General features: G+C 32.2%; 2 protein-coding genes and 1 long non-coding RNA gene across 4 annotated transcripts; 2 read left to right on the top strand and 1 right to left on the bottom strand.

The window, feature by feature from the left end:
- Positions 1-1,906: 1,906 nt before the first annotated feature.
- On the bottom strand, positions 1,907-5,689 carry LOC107901120 (uncharacterized). The gene is made up of 3 exons (XR_001685140.2): positions 5,275-5,689; positions 4,658-4,777; positions 1,907-2,164 (listed from the first exon to the last, which is right to left on the bottom strand). It is a non-coding gene; the product is annotated as an uncharacterized lncRNA (long non-coding RNA).
- Positions 5,690-9,487: 3,798 nt separating this feature from the next.
- Positions 9,488-12,598, top strand: LOC107899957 (uncharacterized). The gene is made up of 3 exons (XM_041095551.1): positions 9,488-9,528; positions 11,629-11,945; positions 12,417-12,598. Exons 1-3 carry the CDS (start codon positions 9,488-9,490, stop codon positions 12,596-12,598), a joined length of 540 nt encoding a protein of 179 aa, XP_040951485.1.
- On the top strand, positions 12,521-14,653 carry LOC121218484 (DNA-directed RNA polymerases II, IV and V subunit 3-like). 2 transcript variants are annotated; one of them, XM_041095718.1, is made up of 4 exons: positions 12,521-12,599; positions 13,225-13,254; positions 13,345-13,387; positions 14,169-14,653. In XM_041095718.1, exons 3-4 carry the CDS (start codon positions 13,349-13,351, stop codon positions 14,403-14,405), a joined length of 276 nt encoding a protein of 91 aa, XP_040951652.1. In that variant the 5' UTR covers positions 12,521-12,599; positions 13,225-13,254; positions 13,345-13,348; the 3' UTR covers positions 14,406-14,653. The 2 variants fall into 2 exon arrangements, with proteins under 2 accessions (XP_040951652.1, XP_040951653.1); XM_041095719.1 differs by lacking the exon at positions 12,521-12,599 and having other exon boundaries at positions 13,254-13,387.
- Positions 14,654-17,822: the final 3,169 nt, after the last annotated feature.

A 17,822-nucleotide genomic window follows, 5' to 3' on the forward strand; every position in this document is an offset into this window, starting at 1 on the left:
CCAAATATGAAAATATGGTAGCAAAGTAAAGGAACACTAGAAACTATTACTGGAAAGTGGAAACTATTACTGTGATAATTTAACTGGTCTCACTGTGATAATTTATAACAGTATATTAAAATAGTATATTACAAATTTTATAACAATATATTAAACCAGTATATTACATTAATAATTAAGGTGTAGTATTTATAACAGTATATTAAAACAATATATTTATAACTGTAACACCCTTAACCCGTATCCGTTGCCAGATTAGAGTTCCGAGGCATTACCGAACAAGACACAGTTTAGCACAGTCATTTATCACCTTTCATACACCAAAGAATAACGATTCATTTATAACATTATCAAACTTGAATATCCTTAATTCAATTATTTTAAATTCAAATATATATATGATAATTACAATTCAAATCAATCATACCTTACTAAGCATGTATTAGAAATAAACACATTACAAAATTCAAATTAATTCAATTTAAACATACATCAAAGCTCAATCGAACATATTCTATAATTAACAAATTCGAACCAAACTTGTATATATCAGAGTCATGTTCAAGTATATAATACTTTCAATATTCGATTTCCCTAAATCCATCGTATTAACGACATTTTCATAATTAAATCATATTCAAGCATATATCCTCACTTTTCATATACAGGGAATATGTACGTACATAATTTCATTATCTAAATATCAAACTTTGCATTTCATAACTTCTGCATATGTACATAATGAAACCAATATGTATACAACTTAATGCCTAATCACAAATGCAACATTAGTAATATTATATTTTAGCCTTGCATACCTTTAATGTCATTATATTATACACATATGCCCATTTCAATGAAATCATTCAATCATAAACTATACACACTCAATACAAATCAACTTATCCTTTAATCGACTAATCCAATAAATTTATAAAAGTTAAATTCAAACTTGTATTACTCACTTAACTATCATTACCCGAATTTGTATGTATCTTATTCATAAATTTTAGGCCTACTTTAAAAATCATTTATATATATATCATTTAAAAGACCAAAAATATGCATATTTATCTATTACAAGTTTGCGCATATGAATACACCATTTTAGCCATATCCAAAAATCCATACAATTCATATCATTTTACAAATACAAAATCGAATATTAAGTCCACTTGCATGAGCAAATCGTAACTTTATTAAATACTCCACGTTCCTAATTTATTTCATAACAAATTGGCATCCATAAATAACCTCATAAATTGTACAAGATTTAGCCATTAAATCATAAGTCAAAATATGCCATTTCCTAATCAAACCATATCGATTCAAATAATAAAATCATACATATCACTTCACATTTTCCAAACCTATATCCATACACCAATTTATAGCATAAAACACACTTCCAAAATAGGTCTAGATCATGACCAAATATACACATGTTCTTCCATACCTTATAACCGTACATACACATGCACATTACTAGTTTCTTTCAAATCAATTTATTAATGTAAATATACTCTTACAAACCAAATTTAACTATCATTTCATCTATGATTTACTTAGCATTTCACCTATATGCCATAACCGAGTTCTCTTAATTACTAAATTACATAACAATACCTTAACAAAGCATATCAAACAAGATTCACATATATTTACTTATAAATAAACCATAGTCGAAACACCAATACCAAAACCAAACATATCACACATATCATATATATATATATAACACATAACCAAGATTAATTAAGCTTGAATATAATTTACCTCATTGCCGAAGCACGTGACTAAAACACCATAACATATATATACCAAACTCACTTCACTTATATGCTTCATCTAAGCTCACCTATGCCGAATTATTTACCACATTCTTAACAAAACATATCAAACATAATTCACATAAATAAATATGCCATAGCCGAGATACCAAAATCAACATATCTAACACTTGTTCAAAAGCATAAAAACCATGCTTAACAAAATAAATAAGCCATTTTCGCATGGCTCATATTAACATACCCGAAATCAAACATATTAACTAGACTATACATGCCATAAGTTCAATTTCAAACTTAGTAAAATACCGAAAACAGTACTCGATAGTGTGATAGACTTCTCTGACGATCGCCGAGCTCATAACCAACTTCCAAATCTATAAAACAGAAAGCGATTACACACAGTAAGCTATCAAAGCTTAGTAAGTCATAAGCAAATAAACATTTAATCATTTACGTAAATTAAGCTAGACAATTAGTAATAAACCATTATAATTTCACATATAATTCAATTTGTCAACTTATATATCAACACTTATATAATTTGTAATAACTTCCCTCTTTACCAAATAATCAATTGATAATATAACTAATCATCACTTTCCTCAATACACATATACATCAAAGGCCGAATACATATATATTCAAATATGCAACCACATAATTCATATTTCACATAACTTCATATCATCAATTCAAGTATACAACTTACCTTATTTTCAAATAGATAATCAATTATCACATACCTGGTCACTTAGCCTGATTTAAACATTCGTACACAACTTATCTTTACCCGTTGAACCATTCGGAATTAAAAAGGATACTCGGATAGTCGGAAGGCTCGTACAATGCCAACGTCCCAGACGTGGTCTTACATGTAATCACATATCGATGCCACTGTCCCAAACAGGGTCTTACACAAATCAAATACGATGCCAATGTCCCAGACATGGTCTTACACGTATACACAATTCGATGCCAACGTCCCAGACGTGGTCTTACACTAAAATACATATCGAAATCCTATGTCATGACATATGTATCCTAACTATTCCTAAGGCTCATACGGGGCTTTCGGACGTCGTAACTCAGTTGAAACGAATTCATAAACATAGCTGCCAAGCTTGTACACATTCGGCTAATACATATATTTATTCACATATTCATTTCAGCACATATAATTAACATTTAATTAAAAATTATAATATTTATTTGCTTATAAACTTACCTCGGATATCGACGGACGGAATAGACGACTATTCAATTATTTTTATTTTTCCCCGATCCAAATCCATTTTCTTTGGTTCATGATCTAAACATATTCAAATTAAACTTATTTAAACATAATTCCATTCAATTTAATCTAAAAACACATAAATGGGCAAATTACCATTTTGCCCCTGACATTTTACACTTTTTACAATTTAGTCCCTATTGCATAAAACACAAAATACACAAAATTTGCATTTATCATGCTAGGGCCGAATATTCCTATAGTCCATCTAAGTCCACACATTTCATTTATTTCACATTTTGACCCCTCAATTTACACTTTTCTTAATTTAGTCCTTAATACACATTTTTATCAAAAATTACTAATTAAAACATGAAAATCTAACAACATATATTTATTTTCCATCATCTAACAACAAAAACAACAAGCTCTATTCAATGGCATATCACAAAATACACAACCAATTCAAAAATTCAAGCATGGGCTTTATATTACTCGAAGCAACGATCTCAAAAACATAAAAATCATCAAAAATCGAAACCGAAATATATCTTGATTGAGCTTAGTAATGGTCGAATGCTTCAAAGCTCTTTTCTTTTCTTTTTCTTTAGCAACTTTCGGCAAGATGAACATGATAATGCTTTTAATTTATGTTTTGTTTTATTATAAATACATTATAATATTTTATTTACTAATTTAACATTTATAAGTTAATATATATAACATATAATATAAGGTCATTCTTGACCATTTTCATCCACTAACTTATATAGTGGGCTAATTGCATCATAGAACCTCCAAATTATAAAGACAACAACAATTAGGCACTTTCATATTTAACCATTAAATTTTTATTTTACGCGATTAAGCCCTTTTTTCAAATTTAGCTGACAAACAATAAAATAAATTCAGGAAACTTTCACATATGTAAATTCACACATAATTAACAAAAAAATAATATTAAAATATTTTTCAAACTCGAATTTGTGGTCCTGAAACCACTGTTCCGATTAGGGTCAAAATCAGACTGTCACAATAATAGTATATTTATAACAGTATATTAAAACATTATATTAAAACAGTATATTTATAACAGTATACTAAAACAGTATATTAAAACAATATATTAAAACAATATAATAAACTAGTTATTTAACTGCAATAGATCAAACTTATATTTACAGTAAAGATCAGAGAAAGAAAGAAAAAAACTAACTTTTGATTTTAAGTAAAACTTATATTTCCAACATTGCTAAATTAGCAGAGGCACCAACAATGCTTGAAAGCACAAGAGGGTCAATTATACTAATCCCTTGCCTTCTCATCTTAACAAACAAGCCAACTACATCAACCCCATTTCCACTCTGTATTAGCCCAGATATCAAAGCAGTCCAAGCAAACAAATTTTTCAGGTGAACCCTCAAAAACAACTCCAAAGCCTCTTCTTTTCTTCCTTTTCTAGCATAGCGATATATGATAGCAGTCCAAAAAGCCATATTTTTCAACTTAATATAATCGAAAACTAAACAACTATCATCAGGTAATCCATATTTTGCATACATATCAACCAAAGATGACTTAACAACATCATCATCAAAATAGGGTGATACTAAAAAGTTGCCATGAAATTGCTTACCTTGTTTAATAGCACCCAAGCTACCACAAGCCTTGACAAGGCTACCACCTGCTGTTTGTGAACCAGCATGCATGAAAGAAGCAGAAAAAATATACTTGTATTTGATCTCAGAATTCAGCCCTGCAAATTACATGTTCTATAAAACATAAATCAATTCTCATCCAATAATAATTGAATAATACAATTTTGCTCTTAATTCTCATCCAAAATGAAATTTGTTGTTAATGACAGTGACATATTAGTTTAGTTTAATTTAAGCAGTCAATTTGGAGGGTTATTTTTTCAATTTTTTTAGATTCCATAAAACTTAAATCCAATTCTATTGATTTTCTTCCTTTTTCGGTTTTAATAAAAGAACAAATTTGCAACAAAAGAAAAATCATCATTCAAGAAAAGAAAATCACATTAATCCGCAAAAGAACTAAAAAAAAATAGAACAATATATAAAGTGTAAACACAATCAAAATCCCCCCAAGATTCAGTGTCTCAAAATCAAAATCAGAAGATCGTTAACAGCAAAAATCAAAATCACAATCAAAATCAAAAAGCAAAAAGGGGAGAAGACGTTGAAAAATTAGAAAACCGTTAACAAGAAATAGGGTTAACAGCAAACTTACCTTTGAAATTCTACCACGTTGAAGGCTAGAGCGGAGGTGGAGTTGTGGAGGACTGGACACCAGAGGTGGAATGGTGGATCGGTGGAGGTGGGTTTTCGATTTGGGGAAAAAAAGGGAGGAGGGAAGGGGTTAGGGATTTACAGATACACGGGGTCGGGAAATGGGAAATGGGGAGGGGAATTGGGAAATGTAACTGTAATAATAAAATTTAAAAATAAAAAATATATTAATTAGATCCGGGCCAAGCTGGGTCGGATCCGGGCCAAAAAAAATTTTCCCGAGGCCCAGCCCGTTTTCTAAATGGGCATCATTTTTTGCCCGAGCCCATATTTTGGGCCTATATTTTTACCCGAACCCTCCCAAATTTTGGGCGGGCCGTCGGGCCGGGCTGGGCCGCCCAACCCATGAGCACCTCTAGTTTCATATCAACCTCACCTAATTTAAACATATATTTTTTAGTTTATTTAAACTTTTATAACTATTTCATTTTACTTAATTTTTCTTTATTATTTTTTTCTTTTCTTTTTTCCTTTTCTTCTCATTCCTCTTTCGTCGCTCCTAATCTCCCAACACTTTCCCTCAAGCTTCAATGACGATCATCATCTTCACCAATTCTCCACTAGTAGTACTTATCATCCTCACACTACTTAAAAATCGAAACCTAGCAACTCATACCATCTGTTGACTCTCAAAACCCTCTATTAATCACCATCACCCGTAACATCAACCATTACCCACTAACAATCGAGCTTTCTTTTTTAAAATAAAAACAAGCATCATATCATTAATGGAAAAGAGTGAACACTATGGTTCAAAACCATTACAAAATGGCATAATGTCAAAAATTATCTCTAACGTTTGGCTGTTTGGTCACTTTGACCTTTTTTTTTTTTGGAGCACTTTAACACTTAAAGTTTATTTTTTGTCAAATGGGCTTATTTTTAACGGACATTCTGATGTGGCCGTTAGTTGACTAACGGTCAACATTAACCATTAACGTGGCAGTAAAAATGCAATTAAATGCTGACGTGATATTATTTTGTCTTATATGTCACATTAGCACATTATTTTAAAATTATTAAAAAATAAAAAAAAATAACCCTTCTTCTTCATCCACCGTCCAATCTCCCAACCCTCCTCCCTCTATTCCCGTCCCTGACCACCTTCTTCGACAGCTTAACACAATATGCGCCACCATTAAACAAGTGAATCAAGGAGTATTTATTCCATATAACGCCAAATTGGGAGTGAAGTCAAGAAAATAGTTAACGTAAAATAATAACCCTTCTTCTTCATTCATCACTGCTGAACCTAGTGGGGTTGTTTTCAAACAAACAAGCGAAAGATTTACACGAGTATTTGTTCCAATTAACGCCGGAATCGGGAATGAAGTCGAGAAAGTAGTTAGCAGAAAACAATAACCCTTCTTCTTCATCCACCACTGTTGAACCCAGCGAGGTTGTTTTGAGACAAACAAACAAAATATTTACACGAGTATTTGTTCCATATAACGTCGAAATCGGGGAGTGAAGTCGAGAAAGGAGTATTTGTTCCATATAACGATTCGCTTGAAATATTCTTTTTCATGTTGAAAATGATGGTTTTTTTTTGGATATGAGTCAATTGATTCATTGGTTGCTTGTGATTGTGTTTGGGTTTTTTTTGAATTGATCTTAGTCGTGATCTCTTCTTCTTCTTTTTTTTGAAAATTTGATTTAGGTTGTTGAAGAAAAAAAAAGGGATCCAAATTTTTTATGAAAATTCCTGCGTGGGAAAAAAAGTAAAAAATCATGGCAAGAGTTAGAAGAGATAAAAAAGATGTTGAGAAGTACACTAGTTTTCTGAAAATAGTTCAAGTTTTGTCTTTTTTTTGTGGTTTTTATTGTCAGAATCATTATCGGATTATCCACCTGGGGTAAATTACGCATAAAAGTCTTATTTTTTTTAAATTTACCGAAATGGGCTCGATATTTTATTATTTACCGGAATGAGTCATTTTCCCCAAAATCGCGTCCACGTCAGCGCGATTACTTACATGGCAACAAATCACGTCCACGTAAGCACGATTTGCTGACGTGGAAGCAATAATTTATGAACAGTTTATGTTTTTTAGCTTGAAAAACTTTGAAAGGCCATAACTTTTGGCTCGGTTGTCCGATTGAGACGATTTTTTTTATTTCGAATAAATTTTTGAGATCTACGCGCTGACAAACAGCCAAAGGCGGTTTGCCGTAGTTTTTGTCGAAAAAGATCATTTTTTGCCTCTAAATTTTGATTTTTTCGGTTTAAAATTGAATTTTGAAACATTCAAATCATTATTTTCCTTATTTATTTGAAGTAAACACCGGATTTTTTTTTACAGAATTGTTGTATTATTTTTTCTGATTTGACACATGTATGGAATAGGTCCGATAAATCATTAGAACGTAAGTAATATAATTAAGATAATAACAATATTTTTATAATATGTCAATTAATTAGTTTAGTTTAGTTGATTAAGATGCTTGCTCTTTTCCCTTAGTACCTTGGTTCAAATCTTGTTAGTAATAATTTTGAATCTTTTTTGTACTTGTTGCATTTATTTTGTTAATCAATTAACTCTTCAATATTACATTAATATATATTATTAGTACAATAGTATAGACGGATTGACAATTTGAGCTACAATATTATGAATATTAACTACAATACATAATTTAAGCTACATATTACAGTAATACATTAATATGTATTATTAGGGGCAAAATAACAAAAAAGGGGCAAATTACACATAAAAGCCCTATTTTTTTAAAATTTACCGAAATAGGCCCAATATTTTATTATTTACCGGAATGGGCCATTTTCCCCAAAATTGCATCCACGTCAGCGCGATGTCAGGGGACGTGTCAGCAAATCGCGTCTTCGTAGGCGCGATTTGTGTCCAAGTAAGCAAATCGCGCTAACGTGGACGCGATTTCGGGGAAAATGACCTATTCGGGTAAATAATAAAATACCGGGCCCATTTCGGTAAATTTTAAAAAAATAGGGCTTTTTTGGTATTTTGCCCCCACCAGTGCTCATATAAACATTTATTTCTCTTCTCAAGCCCGACTTGTTTAATGGTGGCGCATATGGTGTTACGCTTTCGGAGAAGGTGGTCAGGGATAGGAATAGAGTGTAACACCCCTATCCTATCTCTGTTGCCGGATTAAGGTTACGGAGTATTACCAATAAAAAAAGACAATTATACAATTTAAATGCTAACATATCACATTTGAATCTAATCATAGCAAAAATACATTTATGGGCCTTAAATTGAGCCTACAAGGCCCTAAAAATAATTTGGGAACAATCTGGGATCAAATTGAAATAAATAAATTTTTTTTGGAAAAACATGAAAATTTGGAAAATAGGGTTCACACGGCCGTGTGACCAAGCCGTGTGACATAGCCCAGACCGTGTGAACATTCGAAATCTGAACACACAGCCATGTCCCAACCCATGTGTCTACCTATGTGCATATTCGAAATAGGGCCACACGGCTGTGCCGCAGGTCATGTGCCAAATCGTGTGTGCATTCAATGTTGAGTCACACGATGTGTCTTAGGTCGTGTGCCAAACAGTGCTACATACTGACTTGAAACACATGACCGTGTCTCAAACCATGTGAAACTTGCCCCTAAAAAAATAAAGACACATGGCCGTGTGGAGGGACCGTGTGCACCTAAATTTCCTTCCAACACAAAGCATTCCAACATTACTATCTTAGGTGTCAAGCCAAACCATAACTAGCTATAAATATGCTTTCAAACACCTATAATTAAGTCCAAAACATACCTATTTCATACAATTTATGTGTCTAGCTAATGTGTCATCATTGACACCTCAATTTAAATATATACATTAAAACATTTCATCTAAAAGATCACCATCAAGCACTTGCTATCCAACTAATAACTGTGTTCTCAAATTTTCAAATACCAAACACAAGCCCAAAAGTAAAACTAACATGTCTAACATCAAAAAATGCCTACCCAATTGACCTCACCACATTTTCATCATCATGAAAGTTACCAAATCAAAACAATGCTTAACCAAAAGCCCAAACATTTCCATACCAAAATAGTATCAACTTGTGACTTAGCTTACCAAATCACAACCATAAGAACTTAGTTACAATTCAACTAATAAATTAACCATAACCATATCGTCCTATATACATGCCACAACCAAAATGACTCCAAGAAAAAAGCTACCGAAGAGAGTCTGGATAGTGTAAGCGTTGAAACTGATCCATCTGAACCGTTCCACAAAACGTTAACTATAGAAACAAAAACAAAAATAGGTAAGCTTAAGAAGCTTAGTAAGTCCATAAAAAAGGCATTAAATATGCGTAACAGCGGCACCAAAGTGTAGACAGAGGCACAAATGTGTACTCAGAGGAACTGAAGTGCAAACAGAGGCACTGAAGTGCAATCTCGTACAAGCGCGCGTTCTAACCCTATTGGCATGCTAATCATATCTTAATTGTTTACTACGTTCAAACAAGCATTTAAACTGAATTCACCACATTACAAAACTAGAGGCACTTCTAAAATACCTGTACACATATCGTATATTTATTTCATTCATTCTGAGATAATATCATTCATTTTTCACAACTATTTCTCAACTTCCGAATAGTACACTTTTACTTTATACTTAATTGAAACATGTAATAACATATGTATAACTAATGAAATTTCACATTTGTACAATTAAATAGTGAACAATAATATAATTATAAAGAAATAAACATCTAAAAATCATTACACTATGAACTTACCTAATTTATATTTTCAGTTGACTCACAGGGACTAATCTGAAAATTTCTCTTCTCCCCAGTTAACCTCTGTACGATTTGATTCTAAATCTATATAATAATTAAATTCAATATATCAAATTCGAATACATATTACAACTCATTTTATGCATATGAACCTAAATTTTTATTATTTACAGTTTCCCTAAACTTTTACATTTATTACAATTTAGTCCCTAAACTAGAAATTCCAAATTTATCAAAATTTCATAATTTCTCATGTTAACCGAATTTTCACCTATACAACTATAGCTCATAATTATTCCAAATTCACAAGAATTCCCTATGAATTTTAGTATTTTAACAATTGAGTCATTTAATTAAAAACTAACATAAATCACTTTACAAAATAATCTTAATCAACAAATAAGGCTGCAAATTTACTATTTAACATCTAGAACAACTAAGATTCATTAATGGTAAAATCCAAAATCTTTAAAAGTTTCAAAAATAAAGGTACAGGTTAGCTAGACCATGCAAGAGGAATTTGTTATGTCCGAAACTCAAGCCTTTAAATGGTGTTTCCCAAATCAATTTTCAGTGGTAAGAAAGAATAAGGAAGATAATGCTTTATTTTTTTTATTTTATTTACTTAAGTTATATGTATTTAATTACAAGATTACCCTTCAATTGAACATGCAATTTTAGCATTTTTCATGCCTAAACCGTCCATGCTAAAATAAGAATAGTATAATTGCCGTTTAAATTATTCCATTTATGTGATTTAAACCATCTAATCACTACAATTGAATTATAACTAGATTTTACAACTTTTCTGACTTAGACCTTTTCTTTAATTAACAAACCAAACAATAAAATTCTCGAGTTGAACTTTCACTTATCAAATTAATAACTCTGTAAATGTTAAATAAAAATATTCAAGGGCTCAATTTTCAAAAACGAGGTCTTGTTATCTTGTTTTCCGAAACCACTTGACTTTTGGGAAACCACTTATACATAACTTATTTATTTAATTAGCTAAAAATTATCAAATCAAAATTCTATATAAAATTATACTTGACTTATATTAATTAAATATTAATATGGACTTACTCGTAGGATTTGTGGTCCTGAAACTACTATTTTCAACACTACTAAAAAACAAGTTCTTACATAGGGGGAGGAGGGTTGGGACATTGGACGGTGGATGAAGAAGAAGGGTTATTGTTTATTATTATGTTTTTAATAATTTTAAAATTATTTGCTGACATAGCATATAAGACAACATAGTGTCACGTCAATATTTAATTACATTTGGATTGCTATGTCAACAGTTAATGTTGACTGTTAATTAACTAATAACCACATGTCCGTTAAAAATAAACCAATTTTACAAGAAAATAACACCATGTTTGGTTGGGTGTATTGGCATAGCCAATACACCCCTAATCGGTGGGCCCCACTAATCCCTCTTTATTCCGTCGTTTGGTTCAATGTATTGCTAATACGCGTGTAATACATCACTTTTCTAATCGGTGAAAACCACCGATTTCTAATCCCTCTCTTTTGCCCAGATTAGATGCCTCTTCAGTTTCCCCTCCCTGTTTTACCCTCTGCCTCAACCCGAGTCCAACTCCATTTTCTTCTTCACTTTCAACCCAGATCAAATCTGCCTCTATTTCTAAAACTAAAGAGAACCCTTTTTCTTCTTCACCATCTTTCATCTTTGTATCAATCTTTTCCCTTTCGATTTTCTTAAATTCTGTGGTTTCAATCTTTGATGCTTTCAGTTCAAAAGATCGGGTGGGGACGGTGCTCCAGTTACAAGTGCTCTCACTTGCTCTGCTCTTCTTGCTTTACTCTGCTTTGGGTCTTTTAAATAATAAGAAAGGTTCATACTTTTGGCCTGATCCTGTTCTTGAATTAGTTCTGCTTTTAGCTTTTGTTGAAGAATTTTTGTTGTATTACTTGCAAAGAAAGGATACAAGTGGGATTGAGAATAGATATTTTGATCCTTTATGTGTTCCCATAGCAATTTGTGTGGTTTCAACAATGTTAGAATTGAGATCTAACAGGTCCATTTACTCAAAATCGGTACGAGGTATTGGGTTGATTTTACACGGAACATGGTTTGTGCAAATGGGATTTTCATTTTACACTAATTTGATGGTTCATGGATGTAGCTTACATGAAAAAAGTAGAGGGAATTATACTATTAAATGCAGAAGTCACCCTGATTATCATAGAGCAAGGTTTATTGCCACATTGAAATTCAATTGCCATCTTGCTTTGCTTGTGGTTCTGGTTGTTGGGATGTTATCGCTTATTGGCAAAAGAAACGGTGTTGTTGTTGGTGCTTCAGGGGATGGTTTGCGGTATAAGCCATTAGGGGCTGAAATACAGCTAATGGATAGTAATGGGGGGAATTTCACTTTGGATTCCGATGATGATCTCGATAATGGGATTAAAGAAGAAGATGGTTTGGTGAAAGAGAAGTCGGCTGTTGTGGAATTGGGTGGTAATGGCCATGCTTCACATGTCTGAGGTAAACATTTAGTGGTTTCTTTCGGATAGCTGGCTGAAAAGCATTGTAATTTTATTCTTTTGTAATGATATTAGTTAATAAGTGATGATTGACTTTGCATAAACTAAAATATACCCGTTTGTTTGTTGTTTTGGTCAATGAGATTTGAGTTCTATTTCGTGTTTTATCTGATTTTGATTCTCGTATGTTAATGCAGTTTTCGAGTTTAAAATTGTATTGAGTGGTTGCCTATATCATAGTATTTGACATGATTGTAATTCCTTTGGATAGTTGAACCTTTTCCAATATCTAGTCATACTTTGGATAGTTAAATGGCATTCGGCACTTGTATATATTTGGAGAGTCATACTTCATAGTTCATGCCCATATTTGAATGATGTTTATATTTTAAAAACTTCTAAATAATGTTTATTTTGCACTGGTTTGTCATACTGGTTGGGTATTTGTTCTATTCTCATTTCCTGACAATTAAGTATTTAAGTCGTATCTGCTCTCAGTAGGATGGCTATCTTATGTTGAACAAATCGGGATGCTCATCTTGCAGTTCTTTTTCTTTTCCCTCTATATTCTACTGTTCTTTTATTTCCAAATAAATGGCATTTACTTTGTTGCAATTAACTCGCAGATAACTAAGCAAATTCAGGCTGTTAACGAGGTTTACAAGTTTCACAATCTTCCCGAGTTCTATAAGGGCTGTGCCGTTATAATTAATTGCCAAGTCTAATCAATACTTCATAAAATGCAGAGCAATGATCTTATTCTTTGACATTGACCCAAATACCCAACAGGTATGCTATGCCTTTACTTTCTACATCATTACATCTATTCTAACAAAGAAATTGTTTGGGATTAAGCTTTGGGTTGTGTTGGCTATCACTAAAGCTTCTGGATTGTTAAAGCAATTGCTGGTTTTGATTAATTACATCTATGGTCTATCCAATAGGAGGATTGAATTGCTTTGCACGTCATCAAGGTCTTTTCTTTTAGAGTTTCTAGTTTGCTTGAGCTTAAAATGTGGATGTGTTTTAGTAGCATTTTGTCTTTATATGTTTCTTACAAAAGTTCCTCTTATGTGCCTTTTACTTTTGTGAATCATGAGGATATTGATGGAACTTGAGCTTCAGTTTAGGTTTCTGGATTGGAGTGTTTCTCCTTGTATTAGGGCTGTTAATACCACCCTGTGTTTATCTCAAAGCTAAAGATACGAGGTGTCAAACTACATTTCTTTCTGCTTTCATTTAAATGGGGCCTGCTTGCTACTGCTGCCATTACTGTATTGAAAACCTTGTTTCTATAGGAAGTCTCCAATGATACCGTAATGTTGTTACTGACTATTATTGCAGTGAGTGTTGGAGCTTTTCAGAATTAGTTCGTTTGATTAGTGCTTTTTTTTGCCTCATATTTTGTGTAGATAGCTGTTCTGACTTGCTTGAGCATCATATGTTTCATGTATGTTGAGTGCATTCGTTCAGTCCCTATATTGTGAGCCAAAAATTGGAGGTTATGCTATTTCACTGCTGCTGCTGTTGGCGCTGCTAACTATGAATTCTATTTTTATCTTGAAAACAGGTTGTGGTGGTTGATCCAGAGGCGTATACCTATGACGATGAGGTGCTAAAGAAAGCTGAAGCTATGGGCAAGCCAGGTCTTGTGGAGATATATGCCAAAGAAGGCAGTTTCATCTTTACAGTTGAATCCACTGGTGCGATCAAAGCTTCTCAGTTGGTTCTTAATGCTATAGAAATCTTGAAACAGAAGTTGGATGCAGTTCGCCTGTCTGAGGATACTGTGGAAGCTGATGATTAGTTTGGTGAACTAGGTGCCCATGTGCAAGGAGGATGATCTGCTTGTAATTAAGAACTAGCCATTGACATTTGTAGGTTTCAGAAAAGGCGTGTTTACATCTAACTAACTACCTTTTGTTTAAAACTCTTGAGATATTTTGGGTAGAACAGACTACTTGTTTTCCTCGATGAAAATTGTCAGCTATATGCCATCTGTTTTAAACTTAAAAGCCAGCAAAGCATGGACTGGCAAATCTTACTTGTTTTGAACCGATACAGTTGAAACTAAATTTTACTTAATTTATGTAAATCTTGGCGGTCCAAGAATTCTCTTATCAACTTAAACATGAAACAAGCCAAAATAATACAATGACACGTTTAATAATCGTCTTCCTTGGCACGTATGTTTGGAACTCGGATTGAGTGTTTATGCAGATTATAATTCTCAAGTTATATTTTGATTTTAGTAAATTCATATAAGAACATTTTATTATTAAGAATTTTATGAAATTATATATCATTATTAAATTATATTTAATATTAATTATTTTAAATTGTATAAATTCATATAAGAAAATTTATTATCAAGAATTTTATGAAATTATATATTATTATTAAATTATATGTAATAATAATTATTTTAAATTATACAAATTCATATAAGATAATTTATTAGTTATAATTATTTTAAATTTTATTAAATCATATATTTTAATTAAAATATATTTAATATTAATTATTTCAAATTATCTTTTATAGTAGCATATATTATGATTTGAGTAAATTCATATAAGAATATTAATTATTAAGAATTTTATTAAATTATATATTTTAATTATAATATATTTAATAATAATTATGTTAATTTATATTTTATAGTATCATATATTATGATTTGAGTAAATTCATATAAGAATATTGATTATTAAGAATTTTATTAAATTATATATTTTAATTAAAATATATTTAATAATAATTATGTTTAAATATGATTAAATTATTTATTATTGATAATAATAATATTATTAAAATTTAAATAACAATAACAATAATCATTTACCAAAACAAATTTATGCTAAGGGTATTCTAGTCATTTTAGTTTTTTCCATTATGCTATTACACCTCTATTCCATTCAACCAAACACAAGATTACTATTACGCCTCTATTCCATTCCATTCAACCAAACAGTGGATTAGCTATTACACCTCTAATCCAATACACCTCTAATCCCAATACACCTCTAATCCAATACACCTCTAATCCAATACAGCGAACCAAACGCACCCTAAATGTTAGGTGTTAAAGTGCTCCCAAAAAAAAAGATAAATGGCCAAAGTGACTAAAGAGTCAAACATTAGGGGTTACTTTTGACATCATGCCTTACAAACTAAGGCATGAGAAAACCTATCACCATGCAGCAAAACAATTGAAACAACAAGAAGGCTAACTCGTATAAACCAAAATTTTAACAAACACCAATAGCAAGTATGAACTCCAATTGACCCTAATGCAGGCAACTAATTAGCATGCGAAAACACCTTTCGAAGCATCTCAAAAATCAAAAGGCCACAAAAAGTAAGACAAAAATAACAAGGACCCCTTTAAACTTGCAATAGAAACACTAGAAGTAGAAATACAACTAAGAAAAGAAACAAAAGAAACCTGAATTTCACTCTAACGGTAGAGCTTGTTGGGGATCAACCCCTGTAAACAACAAGATAGTAAAACTAGAGAATAACGAACATAAATATTTTACGTGGAAAATCCCCACTAAGTGAAAAACCACGGGCAAATGAGGCTCTGGCTTTTCACTGAACAACAAACAATAAGTACAACGATGGAGAGAATTCAACCCAAGCACAAAGATCAAATCCCAAAAGAAACCCAAATATCCCAAATGAAAAAGCTCTTTCATAAAAGCTCCCTAAAAACTCTTTAACAAAACTCACACAAGAGATATATAATGTAAATCGATTATCTAAATCTTATTAATCTAAATAGGGTTCCAAAGCCCTTCATATATGTTTGGAGCGTAGGTCCAATATGACTGAAATAACCCTATATGAAATAGAGTTCAACTAGGAAAGGAAGTCCTGTTGAGAGTAAAAAAAACGTGGTTGTTTTCTCCAGCACTTACCACGTTGTCCCGACGTGTTCCACCTAGTTTGTCCCGACATCACTAGTGGTTTATTTGGTGCTGAAGGTGTCGCATTGTCCTAACATGCTCTACCTAGCTCATCCAGACGTCACCTGTCGTCTTAATGTCCAAGACCACCTCGTCCTGACATCATGTAAATTTCTGCTCTTCTTTGGTTTCTTGTCGATTTTTGACTTAAGTGCCTGTAATGTATCTGATAAATGCAAGGCATACTTCACAAATCTTCACCCTGATTCGTATTTATCATGATTCCTTTTCGAAAGCCCACCATGAGCCTATCTCGAGCTTTGCCAGATTCTAACTGAGTTTAAGCTCTACTTGAACTTTGAAACCAGAAGATTTTTAATCTTTGTTTTATGCACTACCAAATCAAAACTAACTCGAGTTTTCTTCTCATGAGCACAATACTTTGTTTTTCCAATTCCTACATATGAAAGAGAACCTCTCTTGTCCAAAATGGTGATACATTTTTCGTTTGTATGACCAAGTTGTTTATGCCTCAACTGAGTCGAATCTGAATTTTTAACAAACGAGGAACTTACAGTTTTATCCTTTTCCATTGCTCCTTCCAGAACATAAAGACTACTTGTCTTTCAACCTCTCATCAAAACTAGAGCACCATAAGATACCTTAATGTCGTTTGACTCGATGTTGATTCTATAACCTTTTGAGTCCAAATTTCCCAAGGAGATAAGATTTCTCTTTAAATCAGGCACATGCCTAACATCTAATAGTATTCTGATTGTCTTGTCATGTATCCTAATCTGAATAATACCAACACCAATTACCTTATAAGATGAGTCTATTCCCCATGTACATAAATCCACCTTCAACTGAACTTTATGTAGAGAACTAGTCCCTTATTGTGACACATGTAGAAAGAACACCTCGAATCCAAGATCCATTCGGACGTAAGTTTGGAGCTTTCACTCGTTGACACCAACAAGAAATTATCACCCTGTTCTTCGGCCACAGTAGGATTGGCTACCTCAACCTTCTGGTCTTCATCTTAGTCGCTCTCAATAGCCCACCTACTTTTGTATTTCAAACTATAGCATTCCATCTTTATGTGACCCAAATTTTTGCAATAGTTGCATCTTTTATCACGATTCCTCGATTTTGACCTTGACCTAGACAATTTCCTACCTCTGTCAACCAAAATTGAGGCTTTTCCATTAGATTTTCTACTTGAGCCTAATTCATTATCGAGTTTTTCTTTGCTAAAAAAATTTCCATTCATATCCTCAAATGATTATTTATCTCTGCCATAAATCAAGGTC

The sequence above is a fragment of the Gossypium hirsutum genome, chromosome D06 (assembly GCF_007990345.1).
Source record: "Gossypium hirsutum isolate 1008001.06 chromosome D06, Gossypium_hirsutum_v2.1, whole genome shotgun sequence".
NCBI classification, from domain to species: domain Eukaryota; kingdom Viridiplantae; phylum Streptophyta; class Magnoliopsida; order Malvales; family Malvaceae; genus Gossypium; species Gossypium hirsutum.